The sequence below is a fragment of the Lissotriton helveticus genome, chromosome 5_1, assembly GCF_964261635.1.
Source record: "Lissotriton helveticus chromosome 5_1, aLisHel1.1, whole genome shotgun sequence".
Lineage (NCBI taxonomy): Eukaryota > Metazoa > Chordata > Amphibia > Caudata > Salamandridae > Lissotriton > Lissotriton helveticus.
Genome location: NC_136065.1, coordinates 221855318 through 221870131, shown reverse-complemented (window position 1 = coordinate 221870131; position 14814 = coordinate 221855318). Strand labels below are relative to the sequence as shown.

Here is a 14814-nt window from a genome sequence, read left to right as displayed (position 1 = left end):
AAAAGGACTTCATATTTTAGCTCTTTAAACCCCCCACCCACCCAGGCTTCACAGTTCGGATGTTTCCAGGACCTTGAAGTATGTTTGCAAAGAATCTCTTCCTTTAATAATTCGTAATTCTTTCAACGAAAATGTTGGTCTCTCAATAATAAAGCGGCACTATGGCAAGGTGGGTCATCTCCTGCTTACTAAACGTTTAATACAAGATATGTTCAGCATCCTTTTAGGCTTGATGCTTACTACACCAATCTAAAGTAGCATTATTGAATTATCCACGGGCATATATCCATTGCATAAATTTACTAGGAACTCTTTGGACTAATCTGCATGTCTTTTGTATGCATAGCTCATTGAGTGCATCTTACTGCAGAGGAGTAGATAATCATGATGTTCTCAGAAACCTGTTTGCTTGATGATTGGTGTGGCATATGCAATTCAATTCAATTCAAAAATCTTTATTTCGATCACGGATCATAAAAGATACAACACAGACAAACATTTTAAAAACTTATTAAACATAAAGTGATCGGTGAAAAAATCATTGAATATTAAATAACATTCGGGGAAATCGCTGAAGGAGTCCGTTATACCAGTCTTTTCAGCATGCGAGTTCGAATGACCCATAATGCAGTTAAAAATTTTGACAATGCAAAAACTACATGAGGAGAAAGATCAGATTTTAGAACTCTGTACGCAGTATGAAAAGATCTAAACCCTAGGTTCCTGAGCATAGGGACTAGCCAATATTTTCTACTTCGGTCATAGCCCCTACAGAAGAAGATTGCGTGGATGTCATCCTCTATCGGGCAGGCACACATCGGGCACGATGGTGTCGTAGGACACACTGTCCAAGACGCTGTGTACGAGGCCAGAGGCAGACATCCATAGCGCCACTGGAGGAACAATTTCCTTGTTAGTGCGGGGGAAATATTGTCCAATACCTTTTCGAGAGTGTAAGTGTCTTTAATTTTCAGGAATAATTTTGTCAGGGACCCCTCAGGGGAATTATTGAAGGCTTTGGTGAGCATTAAGCCATTATAAGCGCTAGTAAGTGCCTTCTTGGAGGTTTTCGTGCATGAATTGATAGGGTCAGACCATAATTCTGAGAGCCCAATTTCTTCGAGCCTTCCCTTGACATAGGTCAGCCAAGGAATCTTCTTTGTCTTCCCTATTTCCAAGAATTCCTGTAATTCCTCTCTGTAAGTTATGAGATCAGGACTGGACCACAGCCGCCTCCAGAATTTTAGGGGTTTAAGTCCCAGTTCCTCTGTTATTGGAATGATACCCAGATCTAACCTGAGTGGAAGTAATGGGGTACTCTGGGGAAGGGTGGCTAGCTGTCGCAGAAATTTGTTCTCACTGACCTGCAGCTTCGGGTGTTGAATATAGCCCCACAACTCACCCCCATAAGTAACCCCTGCTCTCGCTTGCATCTTGTATATATGGATGATGGGGGCAAGGGGTCAATAGCTTGATTTATTCGCCAGGCGCAAAGTGCCACCCGCCAACTGTGCCAGTTTGATGGTCATTTTGGCCAGGTGAGGTGACCAAGCAAAATATTCATTTATCGTAATGCCCAAATATTCAATGTTATGGACCCGTTCTAACTGGATCATTCCTAGGTTGGGAGGGGGTCTATTTCGGGCGCTCGGATTTAGAATCATAAATTTGGTTTTTTGGGGATTTATTTCCAATCCCCTCTCAGAGCAAAAGTCAAGGAAGCCGTCCAAAATACGTTGGATCCCCATCGGAGATTTAGACAGCAGCAGGGTGTCGTCCGCAAACATGATTGCGGGCACCCTGCTGCCAGTCAGCTTTGGGGCATCGGAGTTAGCAATCCTGTTAAGGTGGGCAACTACCCCGTTCACAAAGATACAAAACAGGGTGGGTGCAAGCACACAACCCTGTCTTACACCTCTGCGAACGGGGAACCTTTCGGTTAGCTTGCCACCTTTGCCACACCTGACTCGAGCATAATTGTTGGAGTGGAGTCTCATCAGGATTGCCAAAATATCCTCAGGGACATTCAGGTCCTTCATGACGCTCCACAACCGTGCCCTGGGAACCAAATCGAAGGCGGCACGGAGGTCTACAAAGATGGTATATAGACTGCCGCCCTCGATAACCGCTGTTCTCCAATAGAGGAGTTGAAGCCTGAAAATTTGGTCAGTAGTAGATACACCCTCCCGAAATCCTGCCTGGTATGGTGACAGGATGTCCATATCATGGATCCACACCTGCAAACGATTTAAAATCAATCTGCCAAAGAGTTTTTGGGATATATCTATCAGACTGATAGGGCGGTAGTTGGATGGGAGCAGAGGGGATCCCTTTTTAAAAATTGGGACTACCTCTGCTCCCCTCCAAGTATCTGGTACAGTCATTCCACCCAGAATAGCATTGAACATGAGTGTGAGGTACGGTGCCCAAATCCCTGGTTCCTGTTTGAACAGGTCCCCCGGAACCCCGTCTAATCCAGGTGCTTTTCCAGCAGGTAAGCTCTTAATAGCCTGCCTCACTTCCTTCTCTGTAAAAGGAGGCCCAGAGGGGGTTGGACAAATCAGAGAGGGCTCAAAGGTAGAATCCCCAACACCCTGCTCATACAATGCTTCAAAGTGGGCCTGCCACACAGAAGGGGCTATATTTGGCTCAAGTGCAGGGGATAGCTCAGTCGTGCCATTCGCTACTACCCGCCAGAATTTACGTGAATCTCTGGTTGATAGTGCTTTCGTGAGGGTCTCCCAGTAATCATGATCCCATTCCGCCTTGGCATTCACCACAAGGCTCTTGTAGTTTTTTCTCCTGTCACTAATTTCTTCCCTGCCGAGGCGTCCCTTAATAGCAGCTATCAAGTGCGCCTTTGCATTTCTGCACGTGGCGTTATACCACGAGATCTTTGTCTTTAAGCCCTTCTTTTTTGCGGCGGATGTGAACAAGTCGTGTTGAAGGGAGTCTGTAATATTTTTGTGTATTGTTGCTAGTTCGCCTCTAGATACTTCATCTAGGTCTTTAGTACCTAGCTCGAAGGCACACTCAAAAAATGGAATTAGCCTTTCATAGAGGCACGGTATTTTATTTGCACTAATGACTAGCGTCTCCCACTTGACTTTCCTACGATTATTTTCGAGTAGGAGGCCTGACTTGTCACTGCCAGTTCCCTGTGACGGTTCCTGATTCCAGTGAAGGGAATAAGTCAATTCCAGGGAATTATGGTCGCTATCCCTTCTTGGGCATACTTTAAAATCGATTATTGCTGGCCACATGAAGGTTTTGACCATAATGTAATCTAGACGGGATTCACTACCGGGTTTGTTGTAAGTCGGTTTACTTGGAATGTCCGAATTACAGCGCCCATTGCATGCCCGGAGTGCCAAGTTAAGGGTGAGGGCGTTTATTTGTAAGGCCAAGGGGGTCCAGGCCTTTGGAGGTGGTGCCGCCGACTCGGGAATCAGCCAGGTGGAGTCTTCGTCCAGAGAAGGACCATCACGTAGTCCGGAGAGGGGTTCATAATGGGCATTGAAATCCCCGCCCACTAGACAGGGGTGATCACACGGGAAGTCTTCGAGAAACTTTGCTAATTCGTCTATAGTGGGGGATTCATTATACATTTTAGTCGGCCTAGAGTAGATGTTGATAACTAAAAGCTTTAATGCGCCGGGCCACTGTAATAGAACGGCCAACAGATCATCAGAAGCGGTCTCCAGAACGGAGGCCTGACAACCGAGATCCGTTGCTATCCCTATCAATAGTCCCCCGGATGGTCTCCCCTTTCCCTCCCACTTGGCTATTTTAGTAAAAACAGCAAAGCCGGATAGATCTACTGGATCTCGCGCCCAAGTTTCCTGTAGTAGTATTATATCCTTGGAACTGACATAAGCACCCCACTCTGGACAGTCTAATTTGCTAGAGAGGCCAGCCACATTCCATGAAATTATGATTAAGTGTGGTACTTCTATACAGGACAGGCTCACAGCCATGTCGTTGGATTCGTGCTGGGCCGTAGAATTAGGAGAAGGAAGTGTAAAGCCAAGTGGGCTAGATACACTCAGTGGGGACGGATTTGTCATAACTGGCATCTGGATTGGTTCGTCTAGCGTTGTTGCCAAAGTGTCCTCCATTCTATCTGATGAATTGGGCGGTGAAGGACTCCGTTGCTGGGGAGCGATCTCAGGGGGAGATGAGTCTCCAAACCTCCCGAGTCAATCCACCTCCTCCAGGCAGCCGTACCTGTTTGAAGTGGGGGCCCCCTGCCACCAATTGAGTTGATTTTGTCCGACCAGTCTATACGTTGGTCGACCAGGGTTTCTAACAGTAGACCATGACCCCTCACTCACATGTTGCTGCCTAGGAGGATAAAAAAAGGTGAGTGGCCTAACCACAATCGTAGAGTTAGGCTCGAAGGATGGCCCTGCGCATAGACACCGGGCTGTGAGGGGGTCCGAGAATGATACCACCACACAGTCACCGGGTATAGATTTATGGGTATGACCAATCCAGGGAACTCTCCGCACCATAAGTATATTACTTCTTTGGTGATCGGGTAGTTGTTTATTGGAATTGAGCCAGTGGATGACTTTATTTTTTAAGGAAAAATCATTTTCCTGTGATTGCTGATCTAACTCTGGAACACCCGCTAGAACAATAACGTACGACCCTGCTTCTGGCGGGAGATCAATAAACCCTCCGCGAAAATTGTGACGACTAACCTGTCGTGTTTGGTTGTGCACCAAGGGTGGCCTGGAAGGGTGGTTAGCCGGTGCCCTCGATACTATATTCGGCCTCTGTACTGGTTTCTGGGAATGAGAAGGTTTTCGAGTTACTGTACTCGGAGTAGGGGGAATAATATTTAGAACAGTGGTACGGGGTTTTGGAATAGGCTTAGGAAGGGTCTCGGGAATGCTATGGATTCTTTGTGCGGGAGGTTGGACATGTTGTGTATCTCTAGGCTGTAAAGTGGGTTCCGTTACGCCTTTGAGCTTAGCATCCATTTCCTTAAGGCTCAAACTAGCTAGAGTCACTATAGTCCTATCCAATTCTAGGAGGTTATTCTCTATGCGAGAGAGCCTCAATTCCAGAGGGGAAAGTAACTGCTTTAACGTGCCCCATACTAGTTGAAGAAATTCACTGTCACTCTCCCTATCGTGTACGGATGCACTCCCCTGACCCTCCAAGGTGTTTATGCTATTCTGACTAGGAGGGATGGTGAGAGTATCATCTTCAACCCGGCTAGGTAATTCAGTAGGGGTTTCCCCATTATAAACAGTATTGGTCAATTTGGGGTTAGCGTCATTCATTCCCAGCGAACCCATGACCCTTCTATTGTTAAAAAACTTTAGCCTTGCTAATCTGGCTTTTTTCCTGGCGTGTAAAGTTCTTGCCAGACATTTCTTTTTGCGTGCCGCAGCTTTCTTGGCGCTAAAATGACTGGCAACTTGACTTATTTTGGGGGAGGCGAAGGAACCCGCAGTATTAAATATAGGGGCAGGAGCAGTGTTCTGTAACACTGGGTCAGAGGGGAAGTTTAAAGGGGGATCTAAAGGAATAGTGGAGGGAGCAGGATGCATGACTGCCGTTATTATCAGAGGGCGTGGGGCAGCTGGGCAATCAGGGGAACGAGCAGATGCGATTTCCCCCAAGGAGGATTTTTTGGTGTTAGCAATATGCGCCGACAACCTACGTGCAGCATCAAGTTCTAACGAGACCTTGTGCTGCATTTTGGTGATCTCCTGGTCAATCGCCAAATTGGTTTTGACCAGGAAATCATCTATCGATCTATTGGAGTTGCTGGCCGCCATGAGAGTTTTGTAAAATGTGACAATAATGCTGGAATGCAACAAAGGGGGTAGCCCAACCCAGCCCTCTCAGTCCTCGAACGGCCTCAAACGGCCCGGTCTTTGCCCTGTCTTCGCCCGGGCTGCGTCCCGCGCTGCGGGAGTGTTGAACCTTGAAATAGTGGGCGTGCTGTGCAGGGGGCGGGCCGGCGGGGAGAGCGGACCGGATGGTGAGTCCGTGGTCTTCGCAGGGACTCCTGGGTATTGGAGCCCCTGCACACTCGCAGCCCACGCCCCACCCCGCGCCCCTGCCTCCGCCCTCAGCAATCAGGTGCTGGCGAGAAGACACGCACTCCCGTGCGCGGCGGCTCCCACGAAGCGGGAGCGGCAAGCCGCGGGATAAAAACTGCCCCAAGACTCCCACAACAGCGAAGTAAGTGACTGGCACTCCGTTCAGCGTCCCAGGGGTTTGCAGGGAAGAGCGCCTTTTGCAGGTTCAGGTGTGCAGGGGGCGGGCCGGCGGGGAGAGCGGACCGGATGGTGAGTCCGTGGTCTTCGCAGGGACTCCTGGGTATTGGAGTCCCTGCACACTCGCAGCCCACGCCTTACCTCGCGCCCCTGCCTCCGCCCTCAGTAATCAGGTGCTGGTGAGAAGACACGCACTCCTGTGCGTGGCGGCTCCCGCGAAGCGGGAGCGGCAAGCCGTGGGATAAAAACTGCCCCAAGATTCCTACAACAGCGAAGTAAGTGACTGGCACTCCGTTCAGCGTCCCAGGGGTTTGCAGGGAAGAGCGCCTTTTGCAGGTTCAGGTGTGCAGGGGGCGGGCCGGCGGGGAGAGCGGACCGGATGGTGAGTCCGTGGTCTTCGCAGGGACTCCTGGGTATTGGAGTCCCTGCACACTCGCAGCCCACGCCTTACCTCGCGCCCCTGCCTCCGCCCTCAGCAATCAGGTGCTGGTGAGAAGACACGCACTCCTGTGCGCGGCGGCTCCCGCGAAGCGGGAGCGGCAAGCCGTGGGATAAAAACTGCCCCAAGATTCCTACAACAGCGAAGTAAGTGACTGGCACTCCGTTCAGCGTCCCAGGGGTTTGCAGGGAAGAGCGCCTTTTGCAGGTTCAGGTGTGCAGGGGGCGGGCCGGCGGGGAGAGCGGACCGGATGGTGAGTCCGTGGTCTTCGCAGGGACTCCTGGGTATTGGAGTCCCTGCACACTCGCAGCCCACGCCTTACCTCGCGCCCCTGCCTCCGCCCTCAGTAATCAGGTGCTGGTGAGAAGACACGCACTCCTGTGCGCGGCGGCTCCCGCGAAGCGGGAGCGGCAAGCCGTGGGATAAAAACTGCCCCAAGATTCCTACAACAGCGAAGTAAGTGACTGGCACTCCGTTCAGCGTCCCAGGGGTTTGCAGGGAAGAGCGCCTTTTGCAGGTTCAGGTGTGCAGGGGGCGGGCCGGCGGGGAGAGCGGACCGGATGGTGAGTCCGTGGTCTTCGCAGGGACTCCTGGGTATTGGAGTCCCTGCACACTCGCAGCCCACGCCTTACCTCGCGCCCCTGCCTCCGCCCTCAGTAATCAGGTGCTGGTGAGAAGACACGCACTCCTGTGCGCGGCGGCTCCCGCGAAGCGGGAGCGGCAAGCCGTGGGATAAAAACTGCCCCAAGATTCCTACAACAGCGAAGTAAGTGACTGGCACTCCGTTCAGCGTTTGGTGTGGCATATGCTACTAATGTTTGTAGAACTATTAAATCATGTTATCACCCAGTTGTGAACATAGTAAACCAAAGCAGCTGATTAAGGAAAAAGTGTCTTATTGGTGATTCTAGTACTCCTAGTTCTGATGCTCCGTCCTTCAACAGCCACCCAAATTTTTTTTGAGAAGCATATGCCGTTCTCCTGCAAAGTATTGTGGAAAAAGACTTGTGGGAAATGAGCTGGAACTGTTGGTGGAATATAAAGGAGATTATGGGTGGTTAGGCCACTGCACAAGGAGTAACCTCTGTTGTTGGTTCCCTCCTCAAAACAATATAAAGTGTCTACATAAGGAAATCCTGGGCAAGAGGAACCATATGGAAGCAGAATCATGCCATGTCTACATTCCCAACCAATTTTGAAAGGCAGTGAGTCCAAATTAAGAGTGCCTGGATCTTCACTGCAAAAATCAAAATAAAAGATCTGTAAAAAAAATAAAAATAATAAGAGTACAGGAATCACAATGAAGGTAATTTGCCTTAGTTGGTTCTATTTATATAGCACTTGACAAACCAAGGTTTGTGCACGTTTTGTTTACATGAGAAGCTAAAAAGTTACATGTTCTTAATTAACAGGCTGTTGGAGGATTATATGCAAGCCATAGAAGGGGTGGAAAAGAATCTACTTCGTAAGTCGGTGCCCAGTCGTCTAACCTTTGTGGGGGAACTTGCGCACAGCCGTTTCAGCCCAAAGATGGTAACTATCAATATGTATTCCTTGTGCTTGGGTCTGGTTCTGTTTTGTTCATAATTTGTTTCTCTCCCGTCTTATCAGTGTCTTTAGTACACGTACAGTTGTACAACATTTTTCTCTCTTGTCTTATCAGTGTTTCTAGTGCAAGTACAGCTGTACCCTTGACCAACAATAAAAAAGACATATTCCCAATTTCACCCACCATTGAGACCCTGAACCCCTACCACAGTAGGCAGCTAGGAATATTTTTCCAGGAGAATTATTTTTATTTTTGGGATATATTGTATGCATATTTAAGACTGAAAAAGTATTACACTTTATTATAATTGTAAAATGGTGAGCGAAGGTTGTGAGGCAGCACAATGTGCTAGAGGCAGTCTACATCAAGGAAAAAGTTTGTGCTGCTCCAACTTATGCTGTATTTGCTTTCCAAGTTGACACAGGCACTTTTAAATCTGCCTCTGGTTGTTGTATATAGTTTATTTACATAGGACTTATGAACAGTTTTGAGGATCCACGTGACACTGCGTTAGAAATGAAGTCTCATATTTTTCAAGCGATTCTAGAGGTTAAATAATTTCTGTTTTGGCCTCCTTTCCAGTCCGAACTAGTTGAAACTTTCCCACCAAGTCGTTGTTGAGACTGGGAGCTGTGTCATTAATCAAAAAGTCATCGTGGTTGGCGTTTCAACTTCTGCATGTACTAAATACTCCTTCGTCCTGTCAAAGCCTGTGGCCTCATTGACAGTCTTGCAGACAAAAATGCAGGAACCTGTTTTTTTATATAGTCATCGCGGTGGGATTTTCTCAGATGTTCATAAAATCTAGAATAGCTCTGCGCACATATGCGCAATCTTGTAACACAGGTTTAAACGATTTTGTGTTCTATGCCAATCAAATTAACAGAACATGTGTCAAGAAAGCTACATATACTAGTTGTTGTTTTCCTTAAATACTAGTTAACCAAATGGCAGGTCAAACAGTATATGTTGTGAAAAATGCTACCCAATTACTGTACTTTAGATTAAAAGAAAAGCATGAAATGGTGCAACAGGGTAAACATACACATAACAAAATTAGACCCTGATCCCTTAAGAACCTTAGAAGTGCCTGTATGGTTGGTCTTCCTGACTGCCCACTCCATGAAAGACTAAGGGATTTTTCAAAGATGTCAATAGGAAGCTGTAGGACCGGTAATGAGTGAAAGAAAGGAAAATTGGTTATAGGATGTCACTTACAGTATCAAGGGAAGGAGTGGGGTTCACCAGTCCACCCTCTCTATCTTTCATGATGTCTCTTCTGAAGGTGAGTGGGAATCTGCTCGCTGTTCCTGGCAAACATCATCTCAATTGATAAGGAGGTCAACTTCTAGGCTTTCTACGTCAATACATATTGTCAACAGGAAGCCATACCCATGCTTAAACATCAGGAGACTCCAAGTAGTCTGAGAGAACATAGAGGCACCTGTCAATACCAAGAAACATTTTGCTGTTGCTGGCTCTCCACCTCTGAGTCTTTCTTTTCGGTGAGAGCGGGGTCATCTTCCACCTGGAAGACCATAGTTCCACCTGCACCAACTCCTTCTGAGTGCTGCAGATCGGGTGTATCCAATGAAGTATGATGACCAAGTTCCCCCCCTGCAGAGGCAAGTTCTCCACAGAAGGTTCAGCCTTTGTCAGAGGTCCATGATACAACTCACACTGAATGGCCTGTTACCCAACCCTGTTGACATGTAGTAATTTCTCCAGGTCCGTATCATGGCGGTTGCAGAGATTTTGCTATCTGGGTGTTCCAGCAAGTGATGCAGAGAACAGGAGACTCTCATTGATGTTGTGGTGATTGCTGTTCTTAGTCACCTAGTCCCAGGAGAGAAAGATGGTGCAGGTCTTTGTCTCAAGATTCAAGCTCTATATTTTGCTTGTGTCTAGATAGTGAAATTCACTGTTTTTCTCCAGATTGTCCCAGCAATAATCTTTCCGATTCATGAGCTGATGTCTTTTTATGAACGCTCAAATAGAACTGCAAATAAATTCAATTTACAGACTGCCACTCTTGAGGTCAGTGCATGAACCATTTTTCAGGTGAAGCCTCAAGCTCATCTTACTGGGACTTTAGTTCCTGGACTTCTTCAGCCTATGATGTCACTGTCACAACCGCTTTCTCACTTGAGGCTCTCACACAAACTCTGGAGATGTTGTTCAAATCACCAGATGTTGATCCCAAATTCCTGGAGATGATGGTCTCAGTAGATTCCTTGTTTTTTGAAGGTGCAAAGAAGTTTAATGTAGATGGCTTGACTTCCTCTACAGAAGCAAAGTAGCAGATGGGATGCGCTGGCGAGGAAAATGTGTTGGACATCACCTGGTATTGTTAAAGCAGACCCTCTTCAGTTCTCTGGAGTGGTTATGCTCAATCCGTTTGGGGCTCAGTTCCTGGCATGTCTTCCAGGAGAAAGAGACAATTATCCAGAGATAGTTAAGGATCAAATCATAACATCTGATAATCTAATTGGTGTAGGATAGAATACTGCAGACCTGTCTTACTGTTGACATTTTTTTGTTTTAGGTTTTTGTTATTGGCATTTGATGTAACAAGTACGAACAGTCAGCAAATAATGCACAATTGTATTATGGGAAAATATTGTGGTAAAACAAAGAACCATTAAACCGAAAACAGAGGCATCACATTAAGAGGCACATTCGTGTGATACATCATTGTATTACGAAATCGAGGAAATCAACAGATATAGGTCAGAGATCAAAAGCTACAAAGGATAGGAATAGAAGAATTGCATGGTGTGTAGAAAGACTAGGTCATTGCATGACCAGAGATTATAATCAATGTTCGACCATCAATGGTCTGTAGTAGAAGTTTCCGAATTCTGTGTGTCTGTGTTATGAGTGGACAGCCAGGTCAGGAAGGGTCCCCAGATGTCCTTGGGTCGAGATGACAGGGGCAGGAGTTCCCAATATGTAGCCAGTTGTTCCTGGCAGAATGTGATAGCCAATACCCAGGATGCAACAGAAGATGCATTGCAACATGGCGTTTGGCCAGGAGCAAAAGCATGGCCAGCAGCCTACGATGACCCGGGGCAGCGCCCTGCACATCTCCCAACGAGCTTAGTTTGGATGAAGGGGATAATTGGGTCGTAAGTACCTCATTAATTGACTCAATTATGATAGCCCAGAAGTGTTCGATGTCCGGGCCACTCCAGGCAATGTGCAAGAAAGATGCATCTGGGGATGCACATCTCCAGCAGTCGGCCCCTGGACGGAGTCCCATACGCTTAAGTTGTAGGGGTGTTCTGTAGATGCGATGTAAAATTTACTCCTAACATTTTTCATGGGGTTCCAGAGAGATACTATTTCTGGTTCTGGCAAACTTTGCTGACCCCTGATGTGCAAACAAACCCAGACAATGCTGGCATTGGCTTTCATCAGTTCATCTCTTTTCAGTCCTTAGGTGTATGAGAAAATACAGAAAATTAAATCTAAGGTGGAGACCTTGATATCTGTGGGTCTACGAAAGAGTTTCCTTGTTGTAAGAAACAGAATCATTCTTTGGAGTGGGTGACTACCCACCTCAAGGAACAATCACAGTTGTGTCAGAGTTAACCAAAGTCAATTAAATGGAGCTCAACCGCCTGGTAGCTATGGCACTGAACTGACAGGTGTAACTTAAGTCAATGTGCAAAGTATTTATGCAGAAAGTGAACAATGATGAAGTCAAGATGCAAAACAAAAACAAAAAAATCCAAACTGAATTTGAAAAACCAAGTAAAATGTTATAAACAAAATGATATAAATCCAATGAAGAGGGCAGGAGATGTCAATGGTCATGGTAGACCAGGATATAAGTGGCATTTAAAGTTGACGCTGATCGAGCAGCGGTTGAATACACTTGCCAGGTTTCTGTTGTCAGGATTTTACCTACTGACTTAGTCCTTTAAGTCCCACAAGAGTACACTTCTAAAGCCTCCCAGGACCTCTGGTGAGCCACTTAGAGACTTACAGGGTGTCGGGTATAGGCCAAAAGCATGGTCCAGTTGCCACTGGTCAGCTGAGCAGTTTCACAAAAGGCCTCTTGCAGCTTGTTGTATCCCTGTAAATTGAAATGGAGGTCAGCCTTATGACTCTTGTAGTCCACTGCTGTGTCCTGGGTACAAGAGGTAACGCGCTCTTTCCTTCAGGGCTCTTTCAGGTTACAGCCACACGGTAAAATCCATTTCTGAAATTCTGTTTGTCCAGAAATGTTCTGAAGGGGGCCTGCAGGTGCCACATTATTGTCTGTTCCAACTAGTGGGTGGTGGGGACTCCTGAGCACTCTCTAACTAATGGGGTAAATGTTTCCGGGTCCAATTCTTCTCACTTTTTCGGTAGTTCCCGTTTGCATTGCTTATATAGGCACAAATGCCATTTGGCAGGGCATTTTCAAGATGACAAAAGTCTCCGGCCACACTAAACCTACGCACTGAGAGATGGGTGTGTGAGTGTCTTAGGGAAATCACCAGTGTCCTTCCACATCTAACACTAGGATCTAGTTTGAAGTGGACACTATACCCACTACGAACTCAGAGACAGAAGTCTGGGAGGATAAAAGCAAGGTATTCCAGCAACCATACAAGGGATTCACATCTTGGCTTCCTGTTCTCTCCCTTTCAATTCTGCCGCAAGTGTTACACATGACTCAAAATACCTTTCATTCGGAATTTGACAGTCCGGTGTCACAGTATGCTCACAGTCACAACTCTGAATATTCAGTGGCGTCATCTTTGCACATTCAGTTTGTCCTGTGGTTTGCTCCCTGGATGCATTTTCACAGCTCGTTCACACCTATTCAAGGCTGAGCACAGGCTGGGAGAAGCTGGAGAGCTAATGGAAATTAGCCTCCAGGAACTTCAGGCAGGGTAGAGTTACTTTCCTTAATATGTTTTTAAAGTCTTACTTCACAATTTAATTGGATTTGTAATATCTATAGGGCTATAGTTATTTTTTTTTTAAGTAGTACATTTCACGAGTTAGCAGTAGTAGTATTTTAATCTGCTCTTTTGTTTTCTACATAGGTCAGCTAGGCCTGCAACGGTGAAAATTGCTTATTGGGCCTTGTCACTGTAGGGACATGGTAATTATTTTTTACATGTCCACTTTTAAATACCATTCACCATATCTTGTGGTCTATAAAGCTTACAGAGGGTGACTTACTAATATGTAAAAAGGGGACTTCTTTCCTGTCAAAAAGGGTTAATTTAACAGGTTGAACTGCTTGGATTTACACTGCAGCAACCAGTTTACCTAGTGTTCGCCGGTAGCAATGTTTGCACTCGTACTATAATGGATGAGACAATAGGTGTTGCAGTCTACAATTGGCATTTTACTTCCAGGCCCTGTGTTCACTTTAATAAGCCAGTTTGAACATGGTTAAAAGGGGAGTACAGATACCTTACTACTGGTTAGTAGAGGTAAGGTGCACAGAGTTTTAAAGCCAGCAAAAGGCACAAAATCTGGAGTGACCATGCAGAAAAGGCAGATTTCCCACACGTTACTCAAGTATGAATTTGAGCTCTGTTGGTACCTGTTGAGTCTGAGGTCTTCAGGCAGATCAAGTAAGAATTGCAGTGACTGGGAAGAGAGAACATAAGGAAATGTTACTTGTGATCCGAGTTCCACATCTTATCTTTCACTTAAAGGCATAGGAAAAGTGGCAGACATGTTTGTGTTAAACTCCCTCTACATTTTTGCAGCATAGTCAAATGCCTATAATGGGATTTAGGAGTATCAAGGATTTTATTCTGTCATAAAGAGTCCTTCTTTGGAGTCTGGAGAGTTGATCTGCTCTGTCCGTTAAACTTCAAAGTTGTGTCACAGACACCTGGAGGAAATATGTGATCCACCACTACAAAGCCCACTCTGGTGGTGTGACCAGGTTTACACTGGCAATAGACTGTTTTAGTGAGATGATAACCTTTGGTATGAGCATATTTGCAAGTTCAATAATGGTCCAGGTAGTGACTTTCTTCACTAGTGCTGGAAAGAACTTGAGGTTTATCTGTAGCACTTGATCATTGAGTAACTTGGAGGGTGTCCAAAAGTTTTGCTAAGATTTCTTAAAAAACTGGCTGTGTGAGCCAGTTGTCCAGGTATGGATAAATATATGTTTATCCTGAGATGCACTTCCACCACTAAAGGTGTGTGCAGGGGTAATTTCAGGCCAAAAGTCCAGACTTTTTGATAGGATTGTGATCTTTTCTTGATCACAACCTATGAATTTACAGGGCTTTCTTGTGGTTCTGATGGCAAAGGTGCATAACCTGAAGATCTATTTTGCATATTCAGCTCTCACAGTGGAGTTGAGGGATGATCTTGTTGATATTCTAGCATTGTGAGTTATTAATTTCTCAATTTTACCCATTTGGATTTAAGCCCAACATTGGCATGTATTCTGGCTTGAAGCCACACAAGAAAATAGTGGGAATAAATGATGTGGAAGATCTGCTGATGCAATGCGTTGTTTGATCCATTCGGTGGAGTGCAGTGCCCTGGTTAACAAGTGGCTGGCTCTCTGTGGTGTATTAACTTTATGTAAAAAAATATATGAACTCTCATCCTGT

General features: G+C 46.1%; 1 protein-coding gene across 2 annotated transcripts in view; it reads left to right on the top strand.

The window, feature by feature from the left end:
* Nucleotides 1-14814, top strand: part of MAN1B1 (mannosidase alpha class 1B member 1) — a 373555-nt gene that overhangs the window by 324359 nt on the left and 34382 nt on the right. For both annotated transcript variants that reach the window (XM_078642044.1, XM_078642045.1), the window contains exon 10: nt 8091-8211. In XM_078642044.1, the coding sequence (XP_078498170.1) occupies nt 8091-8211 (121 nt within the window). The remainder of the gene's footprint in view (nt 1-8090; nt 8212-14814) is intronic.